The sequence below is a fragment of the Sturnira hondurensis genome, unplaced genomic scaffold (assembly GCF_014824575.4).
Source record: "Sturnira hondurensis isolate 20B ecotype Veracruz unplaced genomic scaffold, ASM1482457v3 Scaffold0020374, whole genome shotgun sequence".
Taxonomy (NCBI): domain Eukaryota; kingdom Metazoa; phylum Chordata; class Mammalia; order Chiroptera; family Phyllostomidae; genus Sturnira; species Sturnira hondurensis.
In genome coordinates this window covers 134279-160215 of record NW_028093005.1, presented here as the reverse complement: position 1 = coordinate 160215, position 25937 = coordinate 134279, and the positions used below count along the sequence as shown (strand labels likewise).

Genomic DNA, 25937 nt, shown 5'->3' with positions numbered 1-25937 from the left:
TTTTTTTTTTTTTTAAAGCAGATCTCAACAAAATCCAAAATTCTTCTAGGAGCAACAGCAAAACCACCCTCAATGCATTTGATGAATTAGAAGACTTTCCGGAAACTTCAGTATAGAAGCAGAGTGCAGAGCTGGTGTCAGCATGGGCCATCGGGTGCTATGGCCTGGGTCCTGGGCTGTGTGGAGAGGGCTTTGCAGAGGGGGGAGCCTGGCTCTGCCTGCCCAGGAGCAGAAAGCACCCTCCAGCCGAGCCGGTGGCTGAACTAGAGGCAGTTGTCAGTTTTACGGAATGAGAGACACTCTGGATTTTGTTACTTGGTGAAGAGTTTGTGTAAACCCATGGTCAGCAGTCCTGAGCCTGAGGTCCCTGGAGTCCTGGGTGAAGTCTTTGGATTCACCAACTGGTGAACAGATCAGCCTGGCTGGAGAGGGGTCGTGGAGAAGGGCAGGAACCTCAGAAGCAGACCTTGCTTCCTGGCTACATCCCCTTAGTAGCCTCCAGCTCCAGCTTCCACATTGCATGTCTCCCCTGGGTGTCCTGAATTTGAGGGGCTCTTGATCCCATCCCAGCACACACAGGGGACTGAGCTAAATCGATATCCTGGGGGCAGAGGGAAGCTTCAGGGCACAGGAAACTACCCTTGGAATGAGTGCTCCTTGGCACCCTGAGGCTCAAACTGTTGCAAAGTGAGAGACGGTTTTCATAGTGTAATGAATACCAAGTTTTTATTTTCAATAGAGTAAGGACATTTCAATTTTAAATGAAAATTACTTCAAATGAAGTACATGATTTTATAAGTTGAGAAGTAGATTTTAGGATCTGGGACTGGGTGTAAGTGTTGTGTCCTAAGCCTCAGGGGGGCCAGAGCAAAAAACAAAAAGCTTTTCTTTACCCACACAAAAGTCCGCAGGAGCCATGCCCCGCAGGGCCCATCTGGGTGCCTGTGATCTGGGTGAAAGAGCTTGGCTCCTTTCCTGGTGCTGGCCCTGCGGTAGTGCGTGCTGGGTCCCAGCCTCCTCTGAAGCAGGGGTAGCAGCTGCCCTATTTCTGTGGCCGTCAGTCTCAGAGGCTTCTCTTGGACATCAATATTGCTCAGTGGAGCAATTGAACACAATACCCAAAATGCTGGCTCCAGCATAACATATTTTTAATATTTAAAATATTTAAAATTTTTGTTCACTGTGAATTAGGAAGCTGAGGAAAAGCCGTGTGAGGAAGGAACATTTGCCAAGACAAGTTGCTTATTTTTAGATTCTCATCCTCTAAGTTTCTCCCCCTGAAATTACACAGAGTTAGTTTGGGGGCAGAAGTGAAGTAAAGACGGAAGAAATGTTCCCAATTGCTGGAGCCTGCACAACCAGTAGAACCACTCTGCTTTGGTTATCTGGTAAAAGGATTCATGTGCAAATTTTGAGGCGATATTATAGAGATAGTAACCATGCATTTTAATGCAAAATAGCACATACATGAATTTGGCTTTCAGACAACTTGGCAATGGGCTGGTTAGCTTGACTTGAGGCAAACCGAACAGGGCACCCCAGCCGCTCTGAGTCTGTCTCTCTGCAATGGGCTGCTCTGTGTGCCAGCTTACCTGGGTGAGCAGAAACTGGGCCTTTGTGCCCCTGCTGGGCTGGGTCAGGGAGTGAGGGGACCGGTGGAGGACGCAGCCCAAGAAACACATAGCCTGCAGCAGCCCCTGCACTCCCAGCTGACTCAGGAGCCAACTAGTGCTCTAAGGGGCAGTGGTCAGACCAAGCTCAGGTGTGAGCACAGGTAGCAGGGACTAGGCACGAGCTCTGGAAAAGGGAAGAGCTGGGGGTGGGGGATTGTCTCGGAGGCAGGAGGAGCAGATGTGTTCCGGATGGGCAGAACTAGTGCCAAAGGTTGGAAATTTCAGGAGAAAGATTTTGGTTCAGTTCAGTCCAGCAACTGCTATAGATATTGGAGATGTTCGAGCAGAAACTGGTTAAGAAGTTATTAGGGATGTTGTCAGAGATCATGATCAGATGAATGTTAGGGTCCTTTTCACCTGCCGATTGGCATCCTGTATCTGGAGTTACCTACTTACACGGTCTAGAAAAGATGTCTTGGCTTGAAAGGCAGCCATGTGGATCCATGGTGTCATACTCTGTGTGATGGTGCCGGGAATTCTAGAACTGCTTTGATTCATACATGAGTGGATATAGCCATTTCCATCACTTGCTTGAACAAAAGCTGGGAGGTCAGGCAAATAGAAATCAGTGTTGGGATCTTTGTCTTCTCTCACGTATGGAGAGCTGCGCTCTGTGGATCTGGATGGAATGGGTTGGCAGGACCATTTTCTGCACTGGTTATTCATCCCCAAAAGTCTTTCAGCATAGATGGTCTGAGCCTACATAGGTCTCCAAGGCAAAGGCAAGCAGTAAGCTAAAGAGCATCAGTTTGAGAGGATGAGTTCCCTTATTTTACCCCTAGAGATTGAAGCTCAGAAAGGAAGGTGGACTTGCTCACAGTCATGTGGGAAGTCGCATCAGAGCTGTTGAAGCTGGGGTGCTCTGATTCCCGGACCACTGAAATCCACCCCCCCACCATTTGTTTGGGAAATTTGAATCAGCCTTTGTGGTTGGCATATGTCAAGGGGCTGTGGCTTTTTGCTCAGATGATTCATGCTGATGGTCTATGTCATCCCTATAGGGGATGACAGATTTAAATCATCGCACGACAGATTTAAAACTCAAGCATGCACATAGATGTGCATACAAAGTCACACACATACATGTGTACACACACATCAGGCCACACTAAATCCATGGGCATGTTAGGATATCTTAAAACTTCATGATTTACATTTCAGCAATTTAAGGGAAAGGCATTTTCCAGGGATGGAATCTCCCGGGCTCAGTTAATGGTTTTGGCTGAAACTTTTCCTTTAACTAAACTCTGCCTCAGGAAGAACCCACTATTCTAGACATTATATGATGGATGTATCTATTTGAAATAAAAATGGTGCTTCCCTTCCTCCCTAAGATGTGGGAGAAGGTGTGTGAGGTTGTACTGTGAAGTCATTAAGCTCTCAGAAGGCTCCTGCCTGAGAGAGCCCAGTATTATTGGTGCTCCTTTCCTCCTTCAAGGCCTGGGGAGCTGGGTCCCGTTGCTTTTGGAGGGACCCAGGCAGATGGGCCATCATCCGGGCCTGTAAGCCGTACTTGATTGCCTTACTGATTTACATGTTTTTACTGTGATCTTGGTTCCAGATGCAGAATTGCCAACTCATTTTCATTGAATGTGCCTTATCCTTGTAAATTCTAATTTACATACTTGTTCTTAGTGTTGTGCATGTGAGAAACTATGTTCAAGAAAGAGGTTGTAAATAGAGCAAGAACATTTTAGCGTCATTGAAGAAATGCTTTTGTGATTTCTAATAAATATTTATTTTGCCTTGTTATAATTGTGTTTTTTCAATATTATTAGTTTTTTTATCCTCACTCAAGGGTATTTTTTTTTCATTGCTTTCAGAGAGAGGGGAAGGGAGAGAAACATTGATGTGAGAGAGAAACATCAGTTGGTTGCCTCTTGCAATCGCCTGGCCCAGGGACCATGTATGCTGAGACCAGGGATTAAACCAGCAAACTTTAGGTTACGAGACGATGATCTAACCAACTGAGCCATACCAGCCAGTGCTCAGTCTTGCTGTAAGTGTGCCAAAACAGAGATCTGCTAGAAATCCCAGAGTGTTACTTAATATGAATGGGTAAAGGAAAGGCCACTTTTCGGACCTCAAGTGTTACTACAGGTTCCAGCTCAGGGACAGAGCCGGCACAATAAAACATGTCGTCTTTAGACAGTGTTCACCTCTCAGAGTGCACTCACCTCTAGCGCCCCACTGAAACTGCTCAACACCTCTGGAAGGAGTCTGAGTGAAATGAGACTCAGGGAGTTGCATGCCCAAGGAATCACAGCCAAGAAATGTCAGTGTGTCAGGATGTAGGACCCCCCAAGCTGTGCTCTGTTAATCGTGCCCTGCTGGCTCCCCACCGGCTCTCATGGATGAATATAAAATGATGGCTCTACCTGGAGACCAGACAATATAAATCCCTTCTTCCTACCTCATGGTGATACAGGGTGCAGCCGAAGGGGGTGCGCCCAGGAAAGATTTGGAATAGTGTCCAGAACTCAAAGTGTACAGGAATATTGGAGGAAATATTAAGATGTCCTCATCCCCCCCCCAAGTGTCAATTGGGGGAAGGGACGAATGGAGCAGGGCCATTGAGAGCTGTTTTGCGTAGCAACAGTTTTGCAGCTAACCTCTGGAATGGTCATTTAACATATCTATAACCTTTAATGGTTTCATAGATATGTTAAATAGCTGTGGCCAAGTTTTGGCCCGGGGAGAACTGAATGGCTGCGACCCAGGATATAATTGGGTGCTGCTTCTCTGAGAGAGGGCCTGCTGGGGAGCCGTGTGGCTTTAGCAGAGTGAGGACCCCCTCTCTTGGCCAGGTAAGGGGGAGAGCCACGCTGTTTTGAAAAGATGTAGACCCCTGTAGCCATTAGGAGGGAGAGCCACGCGGTTTCAGCAGAGTGCAGACCCCTTCTTGGCCAGGTGAAAGGGAAAACCACGCAGCTTTGCCAGAATGGAGATCCCAGCGGCCAGGTGAAGAAGAAAGACGCGCCCTTTTGGTGGAGTGCGGCTTTGGTAGAAGAGGCCCACGTGGCTTTGGGGTGCTCCTTTGGCCGAGTGGCCTGGAAAGCAGGAGAGACTTTGACTGGAACTTGGTACAAAGAACTCTTGCCAGTGAAAGGTGCCGCATGACTTTGGATTAATTGGAGGTCCTGCCTAGACAGACGACACAGCTCACATGCCAGCAACCTGAAAAAAACGGACGTGTGCTCTTTTCCTGATTTACGGTACCTGGAGTTGGGACAGTGGGAGAAGGGAGTTGTGTGTGTGTGTGTGTGTGTGTGTGTGTGTGTAGGTGTATACCCTTAAAGACTTTAATATTTTAAGGAAGGCATTAGGCCTGAATAGCATAAAATAAACATTTTGTTTCCTTTTCACAAATCTCTGGCATTGAGAGATGTCTTTCCAATTGGCAGACAGAAGAGCCCAGTAGATATTAGTATACCGTCCTTGGGAGGGGCCCCTGTTTTCTGAAGCAGTTTTTGGCATCCCTGGGTGGGCAAGTATTGCCCCCCCCTTGGACCCTTGTTCGGTAACAATGGGGCCTTTGTGAAGAGGCAGCGAGGGAATGGATACACAAGAGCTGATGCTATTACCATTATTATTACCTAACACATCCGTACGTGCACTTCCTCATTCTTTTGAGTTACTTCACAGGGTGACAGTGTAACAGGGTGCAGCCAAGTGGGGGGCCCCAAGTAGAAATTTGTAAAGGGGCCAGAACTCAAGGACTCCAGGAAATATTAGAAAAAAATGTATGTGATGTCCTTACCCCTACCCGTCTGAGCTGGGGGAAGGAGACACACGGAGCAGGCCATTCAGTGCTGTGTTGTATAGCAACAGCTTTGCAGCTAACCTCTTGCATGGTCATTTAACATATCTATAACCTTTAACTGGTTGCATAGATATGTTACATAACTGTGGCCAGGCTTTGAGCCAGGGGGATGGAAGTAACTTCCACCCAAGATGTAACTGGGAGGCAACTCCCCTGGTTACAGAACTTTCATGACAGCTTGGAGATGATTGGCCCCCTGCCGTGGGGCCACACCTGCCCACACTCACTATGGCAGCCCAGAAAGGCTGGAAGAATACAGGAGTGCCGGCAGGTGTAACTGATTGTAGGAAGAGTCAGACATGGGGCTACAGAGGAAGATTGGTGCTGGGATTTAAACCCAGGCACGGCGGCCATTCGAGAGAGAGGACTATGTGGCTGTGGCAGTAGAAGAGAGAACCACTGGGCTTTGGCAGAGTGAGGACCACGTGGCTTTGGGTGCTCCCTTTTGTCACATGGCTTAGGAAGCAGGGGCGACTTTGCCTGGAAGGAAAGGGGTGAAAGGACTCTTGCTGGTGGGCCATGAGGAGGTGCCACATGGCTTTGGATTAACTGGAGATTGTGACAGTGACACCGCTGATGGTGCTGGAACTGAGGGGCTGCCTGAACCACGGACTTCTACTTCTTTTCCTGAGATACTGTACCCCAGACTGGGCAGAGGGAGAAGGAAGGACTTGTGCATCTGTGGGTATTCTAAAGGACTTTAGTATTCTAATGAAGATATTAAGTCATTACTTAAAGTCTGTATAGCTTTTTAATTCCTCTCCTTTTCACAAATCTCTGGCAATGAGAGACGCCTTTCCTTTGGCAGTGGGCATAGCGAACCTAGTGTGAGGGGACCCCCAGAGAAAGGGGGGGTCCTTTTGGTAATAGTATATTGTTCACCATCCCTGGCTCTGTTCTGTAACAACAGTTCTCAAATGCCCAGACACTGCTGTGTCTTGGAAGGTTGCAGAACTTCCAAATAATTTATTAATACCTGATATGCTGCATTTGGTGAATTATTTATTTAATTCAAATGATTCCCAGAAGACTGGGACATGTCTCTCAATGGGACATGTCTTCTTTAGTGGCAAGAAATGGGAATTATACATAATTCACATCCTAGATAAGCTTTAGCCTATATAATCTAGGAATGGAATGTTCCATCTATGGGAACATTCTAGATGGACTGGGAAGAAAAAGGGTAGAAACCCCTGTTACAGGACATATTCTAAAAGTGTGATGCCTCAATCAACGCACACAAACAGTTTTATGGCTCTCGATGCTGCGAAAAATTACCAAAGCTATTTTGCAATTGTTTCAGCCTTTGATACTATATGATTCTTATACGTAAAACTCTTTCACTCACATTGGTTACCTTAATAACACAGTTTGGTACATACGATGAGTGTTATATCCCCATTTAGTAAGTGGGGAAATTGAGACTTGGAGAGAGGAAGAACGACAGGTAAAGGTCGCAGTGCTTTTTCCTGGGCCAAGCATCCCTGTTCTCTGAAGTTTCCCAGTAAGTGCTAGTCTCACTGTATCAGTGAGGTTGTATAACAGAATGGTCTAGCCCAGCCTGAGTCACATTTAAGAGTAGATGTCATCCAGGTAAAGGGCATGTGGCATAGGGTTTCAAGAAGAGGAAACAATGTGGGCAAAGACCCCAGGGTAGGAGGGAGCCAGCTCAGCGAAGCAGCGGTGTGGCCAAATCGCTGGGAGCACGGGGGCAGGTGACGCTGAAATTGGGCTGGAGAGGTGAGCAGAGGCCAGAACATGTAGGACTTGTCTTGCTGTACATAGAAACAAATGGCACAAAGCAGACTGGGACAGAGAGGACCTGCAGGGAGAGGAATCAGAGAGATGGTGGGGGAAGGAGGGGCAGATCATAAAGGGCCTTTTGTGTTAGAACTTTGAACTTGAATAGTTTATTATTCTGTGCTAGCACTTAGATGCATTAGGCCACTTATTTTTCACAATGATCCCAGGAGAAGGGAATTGATATGATGATCACCCCAATTTTATAAATGAGAAAAGGGAGTCTGTAGGCTTAGAAAGAATCAGAAGAGAATAAAATGAAAAGTGACAAAAGCCACACAGCAAAATGTTATGGATATTTTGGGAAAAATCACATCTGAGTAGAAAATCTGAAGACTATTAGCATTGAGTCAGAGAAAATTAGACTTTATAAAAATAATCAATACAGAAACTGAAACTACAGTTTCATTTCATGGATTATATTAATCTTGTAAATCTTGTAAGTGGCTAAAATATGATGGAAGAAGAAGATAATCTTGCTGAAATTACACCTGGACAAAATCAACCCATAAAAATTGGACTCAGAAATAATAAATCACAAAGGAACACTCACTGTGGGAGACGGAAGCTTGGTAAAACTCACGTACAAACGCTGATCGGTAAATTAAAGCTTTACCAAAGAATTCAGAAGAAAGAGAGTTTACTCTCATGAACATGATTTTTTAACATACAAAAATGAATGCTGAAAAATTAGAAACAGTTTGTGCTGTATAGAACATTAAATATGGAATGGAATTGGCTTAATGGAATTTGCTCTGGAAGAATGAAAATGTTTACATATATATGTTCCTCATAATGTTTGTAGGACTTTGGTACATTTGAAACCATAAAAATGGGTTCCTTGGGGTCCAAATCACGGTATAAAAATGCTCTTACTTGGCTGCTGTGACTAAGGCAGGAGAGAGGAGGCTCCTGTGGGGGCTGGAGAGGGAGGGAGGAAGCCTTGCAGCTGGAGGGCCTTTGAAGAGAAGGATCATGGGAGGTGAGGGATGTGGGTGTTTATGACGTGGACAATTTCTCAAAGAATGTATTTGCAAACCAGAGGCATGGGTCTGGGCACATTTCCATAGCGGCCACGGCTCTCTGCTATTTCTGCCTTTACTGTCTATGCTGTGGAAACCCAGGACTTCCTCACATGTTGAGTGCAAATGAGGGCAAGTGCATTCTTTCAAAAAGGATGAGTGACAGCTGTGAGGAATATGCCTCTTCCAAGTCTCCCAAAGCAGGAAGGAAGGCTAGCTTCCCCAGGGGCGTGAGAGGCATCTGAAGGAGGCCCCCAGCACCCTGAGGTCAGTGCAGAGCGAGTGGCCACGCAACAGCAGCGAAGCTTTGTGTGGGCTATTGTCTGTCTGTCTGCAGACAAAGGACCATTCAGAGGTTTTTGATTTATTCGTATGTCACCTTTACAGTCAGCCCACATGTCTCGTTTACATTTTGTCATCAAAACAGCATTTAAAAATCTCTTATGGATATCACAACTCCTGCTAAATTTCATAGGCTGGATACTTAATAAATTAGCATTTACTTAAATATAAAATATTAAAAAAATAGTAAGTGCACCATTGGTTTCTAGCAGCATTATCCATTATTTGAAAACATACACTTAATTCTATGCTCAAGTTAATAACTTTTTGTATACAATATCTGTTTCAGTGTAAAAATTTGAATTTAAAAACCATTTATTAAGAATGGTAAGCTATCAAAATAAGCTGCATAAAAATCTATACAGAGATAAGCAGTACACTTCTTTGAAAAAGCTATGTACATAATACGGTTCCTTTAAAAGATATTCATTAATTTATTTATGCATTCATTCAGGAAATTTGCCTAAATGCCCACTGTGTGCAAGGCACTAAACCAGGTGCTATGGATTTGCATAAGGCACATTAAACGAAGCACAGTCCTGCCCTTTGGGGGCTTACAGGCTAGTAGAGTTTCTCAAGATACTGTATAACAAGTGAACTGGAAGTGATTTCTAATGTAAAGCGGAGCGAATACTTTTTGCACTGAGTGTTAGTTTAGTCGTCTTTGCAAAAGCTTCTTTCTTTTCGTAATATGCGGCCTCATTCACAAACACCGGGTACACAGTAGAGTCTCCACCCAATGGGATAGTCTTTCCGTCAAGAGTTAAAAACACAGGATCCCCGGGGTGCAATGGTTTCCAGTCTTGATCCTCTCAGGAAACAATTTAAAATGCATAAATTACATTCAGTTTTTCTCCTACTTTAAAAAGTTAGCGTGGGGCTGTAGACAACTAAAACATTGTAACACTAGATCCTTTGAAAAGAGATACTTGAGAGATACGTTGAGAGGCATATGAGTGAACTGACTAAACTTAGATTGAGTAGGAATTTGGCAGCAGCTTTAAGAGTTTCCCTTTTTAATATTTATAACTGACACATGGAATTAGAATTTGCTTCAATACTGAGTATGCCTTGGATGTTGCCAAAAAGAATTGTAATATTAAAAGGTGAAACTCATTGCACGTCTTCCCGCATGCATCTTCTATCTCTTGCTGGCTGAAATTCACTTCTGCTCAGCAAAATGTAGGAACCACCTGTTAAGAGCCTTCTGGGTACAAGGCACTGTACTGCTGGGAATGGAAAAATGAGAAACATGGTGCCTGCATACAAGGTCGTCTCTCCTTATGGGGACTGCTGAGAGAAGGTGGGGCGGGCTGGGGGTGTCTGAGAGAAGGTGGAGGTTTTTCATGGATGGCCCTATGATGTGAGCACCAATGAGCTGGTTGCCCGACAGGTCCCATGCCAGCAATTTGGAACTTAGAGCCCTCACACCACAGGAAGCCTAGAACGGATCTTCTCAAACTTGGATGTGATTGAGAATCACGCAGGAATTTCGTTAAAACTCAGATTCTGATCCTACAGGTCTGGGGTAGGGGCCTGAGAGCCTGCATTCCTAACATTTCCCAGCTGCGGCAGTGAGAGTGTGTTTCAGAATTTCATTCCCCACTCAGACCCACTAAATCAAGATCTTCACGTTAACGAATCCTTAGAGAGTCACGTGCATGACACTGAAGTTTGAGACGCACTGCCTGAGGGTGACTGGTTCAGCCCTGCTGCGTGTTATCATCACCTGTGATGTTAAATATAGAGGAGCAGACTCAAGAGTGGGGTTCAGGCATCATTTTTTAAATTGACATACAGGAACATTCATTCATTTTTGTGGGTAGTTCTTGGAGTTTTGACAAGTATGCTGCTTAGAGTCATAGAACCATGTAACTGTGTGATCAAGACACAGAGCTCCATCACACACTTTCCTCAATTCCCTCCTGATACTCATTTATAGTTCACTGTTTTTCTTTACTTTTAAAACCCCAGGCAATTCTACAGGACAGTGTGGCTGAGAACTACTGCTCTGGACCAGTGGTTTTGGGTGGGCGATGTGCCCCAGAATGACCGAAGGGGCTTCTTTAACACACCTTTGGCTATCTGCCGCCCCCGATCCCTGCAGAGATTCCAAACCTTGTTGATTTCCTGTCTCCATGTTGATGAATTAAACCAGAATCTCTGGGGACCTGGAGGTGACGGTTTTTAAAAGCTCCTCAGGTGATTCTCCTGTGGACTGACTTTGAGAACATTCCCTAGATAATTCCAGTGAACATCCCTGACTAAGAACCATCATTCTTAGAACAAAATCTGAATTCACAACCAGGTCCCTGGCTGTGTCTCTGGCTCCAGGGTCTACTGCTCTCTCTAGTCATTCCATTTTCTCCACAGAGGAGAACCGTCTTGCTGTTCCTCAGACACTTGAAATTCCTTCCAGCCTCCGGGCCTCTGCACCTCTTTCCCCATGGCTGACTTCTCACCTCCAGGTTCCCGCCTCAATGCCTTTGTCTCTCAGGGGGCTTTTTCTGGTGACTCCATTGAACAGGACCCCTTGGCTAACCTTCACTCTATTATTCTGTTTCATTTTTATAGCATTTATTACAATCGAAAACAATCTAGTTTATGTATCGCTTACTCATTCATGGCCTGTTCTCCCTCTATTAGTATGGAAGCTCCATAAGGGACCAGAACAGGCTGGGCCTGAAATATTTCTTTTATTTATTGAAATAATTAACCAGTTAATCCCTCCTGTAGGACACAGAGAGCTTCCTTATTTTCTGTCAGATCAAAACTATCCTTTCTGACTTTCATGACCTACCACTAACTGTGTTTGTTACTGGTATTAACCTCACTTCTCTGCCTCCCCAGGGTGATTTTTGTGCTCCTCAAGGATCCTTGATAAATATAAAACTTGAAAGATCATGCCTTGCAGCCAGTTATGACATCTTCACCTTGGGCTGCGTTTTTCTTGCTATTTTGTTGTTTGTGGTGCTTTCTTCCTATCTCCCCACACCCCAATCTTTATCTTTCTTTCTTTTCCAACATTGCCTGAAACTCCTCCTTCAGGTTGCCACCTGGATCTACTAAGGCCTAAAGTCAGATTTGCTTCACTAGTCTGTATTTTCGGGCAGGCTGCTTTATTACGTTTGAAGTCTGGATGACTATGATTAGGGTCACTGAAGAGCAGTTTGAGCTGGATCAGTGGTTTTCCACCCTGGTACCCAGGCCCAAAGGTCAGACCATGTCACAGAGCCGTCCTGTTCCTTTTTCAAAGCGCTCTGGGTGATGTGCAGCCAGGGCTGAGGGCCCCAGGTGATGGTAATCCACGGGGTCCCTCTCTGAGGTCTGAGGGTGTGTAGGGAACACATGGTTCAGCTTTTTGGAATATACTCCTCCTGCTTTTACCTTTGCCTTTTCTAGACTCCAGCCTCCTACACCCTCCCAAGGGCCCTTTTCCCTCTTTCACCATGCCATTCATGATCAAACCAGACAAGCAGCAGATGTTGGGAACCCGAGGAAGGTCAGGAAATGGTGGCAGAAGACATTCCAAAGGAAGAGGTTTTGATTGTTTTGCTCTCACTCACTCGGTGGGGATCACAGGGAGGCAACAGCAGTGCGAACTGCAGGGACAGTGGCTCTGGGGGCTGTCGGTAACCATGTGGCTGTGGGAGAGAACTAATGGCTGAGCTTCTGTTTGCTCATGTTAAGTAATACTTTCTCTAAAAAGGTTTATTTATTTTTAGGGAGAGGGGAAGGGAGGGAGAAAGAGAGGGAGAGAAACACTGATGTGAGAGGGAAACATTGATCAGTTGCCTCCCGATTGAGGACCAGGCCCAGCAACCTAGGCATGTGCCCTGATGGGGAATCAAACCAGTGGCCCCCTGCTCTGTGGAGGAACACCCAACCAACTGAGCCCCACTGGTCATGGCTGTTTTCTAACATAAAAATAAATATAATTCCTACCCTTTGCCCTTGGGTAGGAATTTTACCTTCTCTGAGAGCCCGTGCCTGACCACCCCTCCCTGCTTCATTATCATTTTTAAACTACACTTTAGACTTTAGTGTGTCTACACTGTGACTTCCACAAGAATATAGACCATGATCAATGATGGATTTCTAGAACCAGCACAGGACACACTAAATAAATTTGATGTATCAAGTGAAGGTCTGTACATTTTACCTACACTGCAGTGTGTCTGAGAATACAACAATGTATGTAAAGTGCTTTATAAACTATAAAATTCTATTTAAAGGTGGGGCCTTATTACTTTGAATATTCTAAAGAAACAGCATATGTTACCTGCAGATTAGGGTGGATGATAGCAGCAATTTCCCCATTTTCATTCCTGGGATAGTCAACTTTCTCCATTATTTTATAGACTTCAATAGCACAAGGAGGAAATTCTTTTCCTATGGCCAAAGAAAAAAATATGTATAAATAGCAACTAAAAAAAGGAAGTTTATACTTTAAGGGAAGAGCAACAACTGAAAGGTAAAGACATACAGTTGTGGATTGAATGCCAACTATAATTGAAAAAAAGAAAAAAGAAGACAGTCACAGGGAAAATACACTATTTCAGTTAAGGATGTTCATAAACAACGCTAAGCCAAAAGGTGTTCTGGAAGTATTCGTATCAACACACTGCTCACAAGCACGCTGACAGACAGTGGAAGAGAACGGAACTTAAAAAGGCCAGTGTGAGAGAAAAAGCCTGGGACTGGGATTCAGGACACCCGGACTCCAATCTCCCAGCTGCGTGATCTTGAGCAAGAGGCGTCACTTCTGGAGGCTCACTTTCTTTCCGTGTCAGATGAAGGTTTTGAATCAGCTGACCCTGGAGCTCCCTTCCAGCTCTGACATGCCGCGACTGCCTATCCTCCAGAGGCCTTCCAGCAGGTTGGGACTTCACTATTGCATTCCTTCTTCTCACTGAGTACATTAAACCCTTGGACAGATCTTGGGATGCAGGCGGACAGCCAACAGTGGAGTCTAGCTTCCGAAAATGCAGCAACATTAAAAGACCCAGTGCCCAGAAACTTGACAAAGGAGTAGTTTACATGCATACCAGGCAACCTCTGAGCAAACGAAATGAACTTTCATTAAATGTAGAGCCCGCAATGTGCTATGATTGCAACTCAAAGGAAGATCTTTGAGGGCAAAGATCTTCCTTTGCCCTTGGAACAGAAAGTACAGCTGGGTTGGAATGTGGATATTCTGCAGTCACTTCTGTAACAGTTAGCTTCTGCTGAAAAACACACTTCCCTAGAATTCAGTGGCACAGAGCCATGGCCCTTTAATTTATCTCATGATTCTCTGGGTTACTTGGGCACTTCCTCTGGTTTAAGCTGGCTTGGCTAATTTCTAATTGGCTTGTTCATGCATTTGTGGTGAGTTGGCAGGTCTGCTGGAGGCTAGATGATCTAAGATGACCTTATTGTCACATCTGGCACTTGACAGGCTATCAACTGGAGCTGCAGAAATGCTTGCCAGGCTGTTGAAGTCCTCCACCCCATAGTTTCCCATTAACCAGAAAGATAGGGTAGGCTGATTAACATAATGTCAGTAGAAGGTACCCAAGGGCAGTAAGAGAATAATCCTCAAGGTACAAATACTTTACAGGCCTCTTATGTGACACATAGCAAGTCATGTGACCAAGCCACATTCAAGGGAGTAGAGAAATAGACTCCATCTCTTGGTAGAAGGATTTAAACATCACATTGCAGGGATATGAGTGTGTGGAAAGAAAGAATTTGTGGGCATTTTTACAATCTACCAAGCCTTCCAAGGTGAAGATGGAAACTTAACAGATGTCATCTTTTTAAACCAGAAGGTCCATTGGGAGGAAAGGAAAAAGTCATAGGACACAAAGTCGTATGTTTTTGCAACTTAGAATCTCAGAGTTGGAAGGAGCCTTGGATGCTCAACATCATCAATGCTTGAATATTCTCCATGTCTTTCTGGCCACGTGGCCATCTCTCTTCTGCTCAAGCAGCCTCATGAAGTGCGGTCCATTCCATCACTGGTCAGCTTTGTTCACTGGAAATTTATGTCGCAAGTTAACTTTATCCTACCAATTCTATTCTGCCCTTTGAGTCACAGAAAACACATCTAATTGCTTTCCAATATAAATTTTCAAATTCTTCAATAGTCTCAGCTCTCTCCTTGGCTAACCTCTACTTTATAGATTTTCTTCTTGAAATACAGACCCAGAATTTATTCAGAGTTTTCCAGGTATTGTTTATCCAAGGCAGTAAACTGACCATCACCTCCCTCATTCTGGGATTATTTTAAAACATACAAGCAGAATTTTGTTCTTGATGTATTTAACCTAAAACATTTGTTTAGATGATCATTAAAGATTGTCAGGACTTTTTGGATCCATCTTCTGAACCAGATATTTTCCTCCTGCATATCCCTTATATAAAAGCCTGTCACTTCTGTCCTCATACAAGACACTAACAATAACTTTGAGCAGCGCAGAGCCAAGAATGGAGCTCTTCTACACCTTTCCAGAGACTTTTTTTCTAGGTGGTTATGATCAACATTCTTTGGATAATGGTGCTCTTTCCATGGTAGGTATAAATCTACTAAGCTGCATAGTCTAAATTAATAGCGGTTTAAAATGTTTGAATTACAGAATCCTTTGCTTAAAAGAAATGTTATGTGGAAGAGTAATAAAATCGATAGACAAACTTCTCGGGTTAAAGCAGGGGGCAAGATAGGGGTGGGGTGGTTGGCTGTCCTGGAGCTACTAGGACAACTTCTAGATCCCCACCCCCGTGGGAGAAATCTAAAGACTATAATTTGAAAACCATGTTTTTTTCGCTCAGGTTTGCAGCCTCATACTCAGGTGCATCATTTCTTAACACATTGCCGTCCCACACTCACTATTTGAAGGGTTTCTTGTGAATAAGTTACGACTTTCTCAATGCCAGGCCTATTAGGCAGTATAGAACCTGTCCCCGCACAAAGGTGGTAGAAAGCTGATTTTTAGTCTTTACGACTTGGGAGTCAAAGGATTCCCAGAAAAAGTTCGTGATTGCAGCCAGGCTCACTCTCTGAGGTTAAGGAGTTACATACTCCCCATGGACACTGAACTAGTCACCAGCTTTGTCGCTGTAATGACACATTTCTCAAGGACAATTTGAATTCAGCCTGTTGGAACAATGATTTACAGAGGATGTCTTTCTAAATTTTATTTTTATTATAATTATAAAACAATTTAAAGTAAACCTAATTTTAAAATAATTAATAGACTTTTTTGCTGCAGTTTTAGATTTACCAAATAACTAAGAAGATAATACATAACGTTTCATGTATCTACTAATTAAATTATTTATTAATTACACACAATACATGAACACATCATTCTTCTTGAAAACAACAAAAACAAACTTAACCTGTTTTTTTCCTCCCTTCCCCAATAATCACTGTTATCAGTTTGGTGTGTTTTCTTCAGGAACTTGTCCTGTACACTAACGCATACATTGAGGTATGTGTATGCATTTTAGCAAAGAGTTTATTATTACCATTATATTTAATATTGTTTTGAGGAAATTGGTATACTGCATGCTTTGGTCTGCACCTTGCTTTCTTTAATTAGCAATGCATTGTATTTTGAAGATCTTTCCATGTTAGTTTAATTGTTTGTCCACGATGGACATTCAGGTTGTTTCTACTGCTTGTTGTCACAGGCAATGCTGAGAGATGTGGAGCTGCTGGGTCACAGGATTTGGGCATTACCGAAAGTGGGTACTGAAGAGCTGCTCTCTGGCGTGTCTCCACCACCCCCTCTTTCTACACCCTGGCCAACACAGTATTACCAGATTATAATATTTTCCTACTCTAATAGGATAAAATGGTTTCTCATTTTAATCTGCATTTTTCTAATTACTAGTGATATTGGACATCTTTTCAAATGTCCAAATGTCTTTTGGACATTTGTGTTTCTTAGTGTATCTGTTTTCTAAAAAATGGAAATTAATAGGAAAATGAGGACTTTATTTGGAGAGCTTTAATGGGTAGCTACTTTTCTTTCTCTTCTCTCTCTTTTTTGAGTGTATTAATCTGATCATTGAGGAATGGCTGAAGTGAACGAAAACTTTAAAAAACACCTAATATCCTGAGCGTGCGAATCTGACCCAGGTGACAGTTGCTATTTCTGTGTGCAGTTGTTAAGTTATCATGCGTGTTCATGTCCCCTTCCTTTTCTGATATATTTGCACACACACACATATACTAACAATTAAGATAACAGTTCTCACCTACTACTTACCTTCATTGAAATTATGTATAAAATCAAGAGCATATTTAATCATTTTTCTCATTTGATCCAAAATATCAGCTCTCAGAACCCCTTGAGGTTGGGGACCAACTTCTATACCTAGGTAGAGAATGAGAGAAAGTCATATTTACATAAGCCTTAGAATATATTTTAAAATTAATCATTTAAATATATCAAGTCTGGAATCCCATCATTAAAAATTGGTAAGAAGTTAGACTACTTAACATCATGAAAAATATTTGAGACATAATGTTGGGCAAAAATAAAGCAGGACATTTACACATATAAGTTATATGTGCCATGAATGGAGCCTGGGAGAGCACAAGATAAAAACCAAAGAGTTGTGTTAAGAGTTACAAATCTTGATAGGTGTGGACTTCTGGCCAAGATGGAGGTGTAGGTGGAAACACTGTGCCTCCTCGCACAACGAAGTTTAAAGACAACAAAGTTTTAGTAACAAAAATGCAACCAAAACAGACAGAAAATTGAACTGTACAGAAGTCTGACAATGACAAACCATTCAGCCAGACCGGTAAGAGGGGTGGAGTCAGCAGCTGGCAGAGCGGGGTTGCACAGGAAAAAGTGGCCAGACTGACCCAGGCACACTGGCGGTGGTTGGCAGATCCCAGGCATGGGGTGGCAATAGGCAGACCCAGTGAGGGCGCAAGGTGGCTGGCTGACCATGGTCACACATTCATGCACAGATAAACCAGGCAAAAAAATGAGCAGTGAGATAGACTGCACAAACCAGGGCCCCAGCGCCAAGAATTAAAGCCTAAAATCACCAACTGGAAAAACTTTCAGGGGTCAAGGTGCCAGGAGAGGCTTCCAGGCTCACAGAGTTCGTTGGAGAGACCCACAGGGTCCTGGAGGGTGCACAAGCCCACACACCTGGGAACCAGCACCAGAAGGGCCCAATTTGCTTGTGGGAAGCAGCAGAGGGGACCAAAATCCAAGAGAGATCAGAACAAATGCCATTGCCCCTCTCTGACCCCACCCCCACATACAGTGTCACAACCCAGCGACCTGGGTTGCCCCATCCTGGTGAACACCTAAGACCGCCACCTAACACCTCCACACCTCATGTGTAACAGGTGCAAACAGACCAAAACATTACGGCTCAAGAGGAAGAATAGCTCAAAGCTCCAGAGCCAGTACTTCTAAGCGACCAAGAGATAGCCAACCTATCAGATGCACAGCTCAAAATACTGGTGATCAGGATGCTCACAGAACTGGTTGATTTTAGTCACAAATTAGATGAACAAATGAAGGCTACACTAAGAGAAATGAAGGGAAATGCACAGGAAACCAATAGTGATGGGAAGGAAACTGGGACTCAAATGAATGGAGTGGACAAGAAGGAAGAAAGAAACATTCAACCAGAAAAGAGTGAAGAAACAAGAATTCAAAAAAAAGAGAGAGGTTTAGGAACCACCAGGACATCTTTAAATGTTCCAACATCCAAATTATAGGGGTACCAGAAGGGGAAAAGAAACAGCCACGAGTGGAAAACTTATTTGAACAAATGATAAAGAACTTCCCCAATCTGGCAAAGGAAATAGACTTCCAAGAAGTCCAGGAAGCTCAGAGAGTCCCAAAGAAGGTGGACCCAAGGAGGAACACACGAAGGCACATCATAATTACATTAGCCAAGATGAAAATGAAGGAGAGAATCCTAGAAGCAGCAAGAGATAAGGGGACAGTCACCTACAAAGGACTTCCCATCAGACTGTCAGAAGATTTCTCAAAAGAGACCTTACAGGCAAGAAGGGGCTGGAAAGAAGTATTCCAAGTCATGAAAGACAAGAACCTACATCCAAGATTGCTCTATCCAGCAAAGCTTTCATTTAGAATGGAAGGGCAGATAAAGTGCTTCTCAGATGAGGGCAAATTCAAGGATTTCATCACCACCAAGCCTTTATTATATGAAATGTTAAAGGGACTTATGTAAGAAAAAGAATATAAAAATATGAACAGTGAAATAACAGCAAACTCACAATTATTAACAATCACATCTAAAACAAATGCAAACTAAGAGGACAGCTAGATCAGGAGCAAAACCATAGAAATGGAGATCACATGGAGGGTTAGCGACAGGGGAGTGGGAGGAGAAGGGGAGAGAAGGTACAAAGAATAAGTAGCATGGATGGTTGGTAGAAAATAGACAGGGGGAGGGCAAGAGTAGTATGGGAAATGTAGAAGGTAAAGGACTTGTGACACATGGACATAAACAAAGGGGGGGAAGGGTGGGGGAGGGGTGTGCAGGGTGGAGGGGAATGAAGGGGGAGTGGGACAACTGTAATGGCATAATCAATAAAATATATAAAAAAAGAGTTGCAAATCTTGGGGCCTTCTTTCCTTCACATTTTATTCAATATTGTCACAAATTTAAAAAGCATAGCATTGTAAAAGGGGCAGATAAACATACACTGTAACATAAATGCTGTAAACATATCAGTGGGTAGGTGTTCAGCTGAGAGCCACATTGCTCCACAAACATCATAGACCAAGACCGCTCTTTCAGAAAACAAAAGAAAATACAATGGAAGAGAAGAAAAAAATCTCTTTACAAATAATACGTTTTAATGAAAGAAAAAAAGATTGCTCTTGCAAAGTTTGGGAATCATGTACTTCACTTGGTGTCACAGAGAAACTGGATCTCTCTCCATCCCTTACTGTTGGGCACCCGCACTGGGATACTTAGCTCCCTCCAACTGATCCCCTGATTATGCACCAAAAGTATCAGCAATTGAGTAAGCAAGGTCATTTGAAGTTTGCTTACATTGTTTGACAACTCGTTTTTGTATTTAATTGCTCTTGGTGCAACTGACATCTAGCAAAAAAAAATTTTAAGTTGTGACAGCAAATGTAATGATTATAGTGTACTCTGCCAATGGTTAGGCTACTAGGTTACTCAGGAAAGAGAAAGGAATATAGAAAAAAAGACTGTCTGTGTGAGATGGTGTCTGAGAGTGCATGCCTGCATGTTGGAAATTCCAGAAAGTAAAGTGAGCTCACAGCCCAGTAACTGACAGGGCAAGCAAGTGAAGGGATAATCATTTATGGGAAACTCCGCTGCAGAGAAGGGCTAAGCAGGATATTCGGAGAAGATTTTCTATGATTTTTTTTGTGTTTTTGCTCTTCTCTCCAGCAAGCCACTGACTGCCTTGGTTCCAAATTATTTTTCAAGAATAATGTCTTCCATGGAGCAAAAGGCAGGTATGTTTATTGCAGATAAAGGATTCAAGTTCCCTCAGCTCACTGTTTCTCTCATGGAATGCAGAGAAACTGCTCAATGAAATTGAGGAAATTTTACATAGTTTGAGCATGTCTGGAGTTAGTTTACTTATTCCTTGGCAATTATAAGCCAAAGTGATGAGCAAGGTAACTATCAATACTCTTTAAAAAGATTTTATTTATTTATTTTTAGAGAGAAGGGAAGGTAGGGAGAAAGAGATAGAGAGAAACATCAATGTGTTATTGCCTTTCATGAGTCCCCTACTGGGGACCTGGCCCACAACCCAGGCATGTGTCCTGACTGGGAATCAAACCAGTGACTTTGGTTCTCAGGCTCACTCTTAATCCAATGAGCTACACCAGCCAGGGCTAAATATTCTTTTTTTTAAAATACTTTATTCATTTATTTATCTTTAGAGGGGAAGGAGAGAGGGAGAGAAACATCAATGTATGGTTGCCTTTCTTGTGTCCCCTGCTGGGAACTGGCCTGCAGGGAACCGGCCTGCAACCCAGGCATGTGCCCTGACTGGGAATTGAACCGCCACCCTCTGGTTCGCAGGCCCGCGCTTAATTCACTGAGCTACACCAGCCAGGGCTAAATATTCTTAAAAAATAATTTTTCTAAGTGTTTCATCTAGGACACATTTTGTCTAGTTGTGACAATGGGAAATATGACTTACCAACAGGATATGTGGCTATAGAGCGAGTGGTTGCATATTTGAGGGATGGATGCTCTATAAGATATACATAGCAGGGTAATGGAGCCAAAGAAGTCTGAAATGAATTGAAAACATCTTTTTCATTATGTCAAGACAGTATGCTTTGCTCTCTCTGCCCCTACAGAGTCAATAATGCCTTCAATATGTTTTACTACACCAACTAAGATTAGTAAGAGCTCTATGAGACAAACTCTAAAATCCAATGTTGTTACTGAAGCTTTAAAAACATAAGCATAAATTACATATAAAATTGAATTATGCATAGCTTTCTGGGTAAAATATACATTAACTTCTGAAGAACTATTATTAAAGAACATGACACAAGTTTTCCTTCTGAATGAATTTGGTTATTTCTTTCTTCATCACTGGTCACACTTACTACTTAGCTTAGTATTGCTCTTAAAGAACTCTGTACCTATCCCTGTGGTCCAGGTCTCTGCAGATGCTGGGTAACTCCTCCTATCTCCACTGATCTGAATGAGAGTTCAAGACAGGCCTCCCAGTTTTGATAGCAATGTCAGCCATGCTCCTTCCGTGCCTGGCAATCAAAGCATTCAGCTCTCCTTCAATGAGCAACAAAGAATAGCTTCATTATGGTCTCCTACAGAACTATCTAGTTATTGTCAAAAACTCAAAGGAAATAAAATAATGGCCAATCTTTACTCTCTGCGAGGTATTATGCTAAATGCTGTAAATACTTTCTTATTTAAGGCTTTTAACAGCCTTATAAATAAATGTTGTTATTATGTCAACTTTATANAGATGCTGGGTAACTCCTCCTATCTCCACTGATATGAATGAGAGTTCAAGACAGGCCTCCCAGTTTTGATAGCAATGTCAGCCATGCTCCTTCCGTGCCTGGCAATCAAAGCATTCAGCTCTCCTTCAATGAGCAACAAAGAATAGCTTCATTACGGTCTCCTACAGAACTATCTAGTTATTGTCAAAAACTCAAAGGAAATAAAATAATGGCCAATCTTTATTCTCTGCGAGGTATTATGCTAAATGCTGTAAATACTTTTCTTATTTAAGGCTTTTAACAGCCTTATAAATAAATGTTGTTATTATGTCAACTTTATAAAATGAGGAAAGCAAGGTTTTGGGGAGTTATCTTATTCAAGGTTAATAAATAAAGAAGTCAGAATTTGAACCCAGGTTCTCCGGGCTTCATGGGTCAAATTCTTTCCTCTAAATTGTACCAGCTCTCTGGAAGGAAGGACGTTTATTATACAATAATAAGCATACAGATTATTATTTGTGTTTTTGCTGGGTTGTTATTTTCTAGCAAATTTTCTCTAGCTGTAAGCACTGGATTGCTGAATTTTTTGCCTTGTAGACTTCTGAGCCTTAATATGATTAGCTATGTGAAGTACTGAAAGATCAGATGTGTGCTAGGGTATCCGAATGAAAGGCAGAGAAGGGCAGGACTAAAGAGAGTTAGTCTTTTCATCATTGGTATATAGTCAACATTAAATGACTGTTTTTGAGCTTCTTAAAACTGCAATTGAACTATTTCAACCATATCATTTTAACTTTCAGTATTAATTTTACCAAATAGCCTATGATTTGGTAGCTGTCTAGGTAAAAGATTTTAATTTTATAGATATAAGAATCTACAAATATTTTATTATTTTACTCATTTCCCCCTTCCCACCTCTCCATCTCTCTCAGACCCTCCCTCCTGACCCTTTTTCTGGTTGTTTTATGTCTGAAATTGACTTCAAAGTACAGGTTTTATGGTAAGTTACAAATTAATAACATTGACATTACCTTAATATAATGAAACATCTGAATTAAAAAGTCATTCCTGGAATCTTCAAGAATTAGGGTGCACCCCATGTTAGAGGTAGTATTGTGAAGGTCAAAAATAATGTCATAGGAATCTTCACTGTCTTTTGGACCAAATAAATGATTTATTTCTTGAGCCCTTCTTACTTCATATGGCAAATCCTCTGAAATTTTTTTGCTGTCATTAGCAGAAAGAAAAAGTTAATATCTGTGGCTAATATAACACAGATATAAAATAATAATACAGTGTATAAGGAACCAGTTGCCAATCTTTTAAAAACCTGCAAGGGAAATGGACACTTATTTGAAAACATTACAAATTTATAGATTATTTACAATCACCAGGATATGGAAGCAGCCCAGGTGTCCGCCAGTAGATGAGTGTATAAAACAACTATGGGACATTTACACAATGGAATACTACTTGGTTATAAAAAAAGAAAATTTTAACCTTTGCGATGGCATGGATGGACACGGAGAACATTATGCTAAGTGAAATAAGCCAGTCAGAGAAAGACAAGAACCGCATAATTTAACTTATATATGGACTCTAATGAACAAACTGAACTAACAAGCTAAATAGAGACAGATTCTCAGAGCTATTGTGTGGGGAGTTTAGCTGGTGCAGGAATTGAGCAAAAAGGGAAAAGGGCTCGTGGATATGGACCACAGTGTGGTGATTGCAGGGGGGAGGAGTATATAAGGGGTTTACATGGTAATGGAACAAATACAACAAAAATTTTTCAAAAGATTTGCATGTTAAGATGACTCTTATGGCTGCTACCATAGAGAGACTCCATGGCAGGAAGGACTAGACTAAGGCAGGATGCAGAAGGGTTCTTCAGGAGGTCACTCTGACTGCCCCCAGAAGAAATAAACTAATGTAGTGAAAGTGGAGAGGAAGATAGGATTTGCAGAATATTTGCAATTATTCAATACTTGACTATTTGGGAAGACTTAGCGACCCACTAGATGAGGGGAATGAGGGACGAGGAAGGTTCCAAGATGATTTTCCCAGAGGATTTGGTGGCTGATGTTGACATTGCTGAGATGGAGAACACACGAGAAGTCACTACCTGGGGAGAAGGAGGACAGGAGGGGGCAATGAATTTATCTGCCTCTTGAGTTTCCATGCCACCCTGAGAGGGAACTGCCTAGCTTCTGAATTGCATTTTAATGTAAAAAGTACAATAGAAGGTGGATTTATTTTAAAAGATGCTGTCATTGAAATGTATACTATTGAGTGGTCATATGAGAAAACTCACCCTGGTCCATTTAGGAGTTATTTGGAAAGTTAACATGTCATCTGTAAGAGTTATTCTTCAACAAATTCTTACTCATAATATGAGTTAATAGCTACTTCGAGTGAATAGATACATTTTAATTGTGTTGACATAACCTCAGTCATGAAGATAAAGCATTCTTGAAATTAAAATTTATGCTAGTAAAAATATGATTTGATACACAAAGTATGACAAATGTGTAATTGCCTGGGACAAAAATCTGTTCCATACAGTGAGTCATATTTGTACTAAAAGTAGTAACCATCTTTTGATCTGTGGTGAGATTATATTTAAGTAACTCTCTAAATTCAAATTAGCCTTTATTCGAAAATGAGTACATACAACAGCACCATGTTAGTTGTTCCGGTCCCTGTCTCATATCCTAGCTACTAGTCTGTCGACTTTATAAGGGTAGAAACCATTTTGCACAGCTTTGTACTCTCACCATAGCTGGCACAGTGCCCTGCAAGGAGTAGGTGTATAATAATGTTTTTAGACTGATGAAAGAAAGAAGTGGTAAAAAAAATACTTAGAGACCTACATATGTACAGTAGTAGCTATAAACAGAGGCAAAAATAATAAATGAGAATATACCTAGAGGTTATGGTTGGATATTTTCATTGAACAAATATTAATCAAGACATTATACTTTTCTTAACTAGAACTTTATGCAGTATCATAAACATAGTTACATAAAGACATAGCAGTGAATAACCTAGAAAGCTAACACATGCATACATACCCAAGTATAGTGACCAAACACTAATAATTCAAAAGACTATTAATTCTATTTATTTAAAGGCAGATTTAAAAGTAAAAACTTTTGTTATTTATCTCAGCCAGTAGAGAATACATTTAAAAAGAAAATCAGTTGAGAATAGTCTGATGCTTTAAAAAGGTTTATAAAACAGCATGTGAATGCCCAGTTTAGAGAATGGAGCAATTCATAATAGGGTGTGATTAAAAGTGAGAGTGATTTCATTTGCAATAATGACCATATGAATAGCACATACATATACATATACATGTTCCCTCCCATACACTTCACTTTTCACACACATACACACATGCACATAACAAAATATAGCCTTACCCAAGATTTTCAGGGTCAAAAACTCGATTCAGGTCACAGTCAATGTATCTGGTACACTTCTTCACTGCTCTTGGGTTGGTGATAAACGGTGTCACCTCCAGCCCTGTCCTCTGAATCTCAGTGCCATTCTCTAGCCAGTGCTTCACTAGAAATACTCCTGTTAGCTCATTGCCGTGAGTTCCTCCAAAGATAGCAACTTTTTTAATAGGATCTTTAACAACATGACAAGAAGTCATTTTATCAAATAATTTTATCTGATTCCTGCAATTCACAAGAGACAAGATCAAAGAAAACTTAATTTCTTTGGAAAGGTTTAGAACTTTAAATCTAAATGAGACTTTAACTAAAGTGCAAAGTGCAGAGTTCTCTTGAGTGGAGCATACTTCAATTCTCTGTTGTGAGTTCGGAGCCCTGTTTATTGTAGGGGCACTCCCTTCTCTAGCCCTGCCCTTTACCATATTTGGACCAAAGTATGCAGAGATCAACTAGAGTCACAGCTGTTCACTTTGACTTCTGACTCCCTCAAATGGTGGGTAGATCTAAATGCAGTAATAAATTAGCATTTTATTCTGACGCAAAAATTGCATTTTCTTTTCAGCTAGACCATATAATGGTGCTTTCATGCCCATTTGTAGTAATATAAAAGTTTTTACATTTCCAATTTTCAAAAATAAAAAAGTGGCTCATAAAATGCATATTATTGTTCAATATATAATTTCCACTTGTATCTAAAAACATTTCTTCTCTAAAATGAGTTCAGGTGCTTTTCTTCATCTGAGGGCATTTGAATTTCATCTCTATAAACAGTCAAGAGCAGACCTTCAGAATGATTTAAAAATTTTATTTTCATTGACTTTTAGAGAGAGAGAGAGAGATGGATTTGTTGTTCC

The 25937-nt window shown here is 41.9% G+C and overlaps 2 protein-coding genes across 2 annotated transcripts in view; one reads left to right on the top strand and one right to left on the bottom strand.

Moving 5' to 3' along the window:
• Positions 1-2190, top strand: part of TRPV3 (transient receptor potential cation channel subfamily V member 3) — a 31368-nt gene extending 29178 nt beyond the window's left edge. Inside the window, exon 18 of the mRNA XM_037029594.1 lies at positions 22-2190. Coding sequence (XP_036885489.1) covers positions 22-116 — 95 coding nt within the window. The 3' untranslated portion in view covers positions 117-2190. The remainder of the gene's footprint in view (positions 1-21) is intronic.
• A 6767-nt stretch (positions 2191-8957) lies between these two features.
• On the bottom strand, positions 8958-25452 carry ASPA (aspartoacylase). Its single transcript, XM_037029587.1, has 6 exons — positions 25048-25452; positions 22654-22849; positions 20845-20938; positions 16919-17026; positions 12943-13052; positions 8958-9469 (listed from the first exon to the last, which is right to left on the bottom strand). Exons 1-6 carry the CDS (start codon positions 25281-25283, stop codon positions 9272-9274), a joined length of 942 nt encoding a protein of 313 aa, XP_036885482.1. The 5' UTR covers positions 25284-25452; the 3' UTR covers positions 8958-9271.
• Positions 25453-25937: the final 485 nt, after the last annotated feature.

Excerpts from the sequence above, each read along its gene's own strand:
- ASPA (XM_037029587.1), bottom strand. The coding sequence starts at position 25,283 with ATGACTTCTTGTCATGTTGTTAAAGATCCTATTAAAAAAGTTGCTATC. Across the intron at positions 22,850-25,047 it reads TTTGACCCTGAAAATCTTGG|CAAAAAAATTTCAGAGGATT; the intron begins GTAAGGCTATAT and ends TGCTAATGACAG. Across the intron at positions 20,939-22,653 it reads AGATGTTTCATTATATTAAG|ACTTCTTTGGCTCCATTACC; the intron begins GTAATGTCAATG and ends AATTCATTTCAG.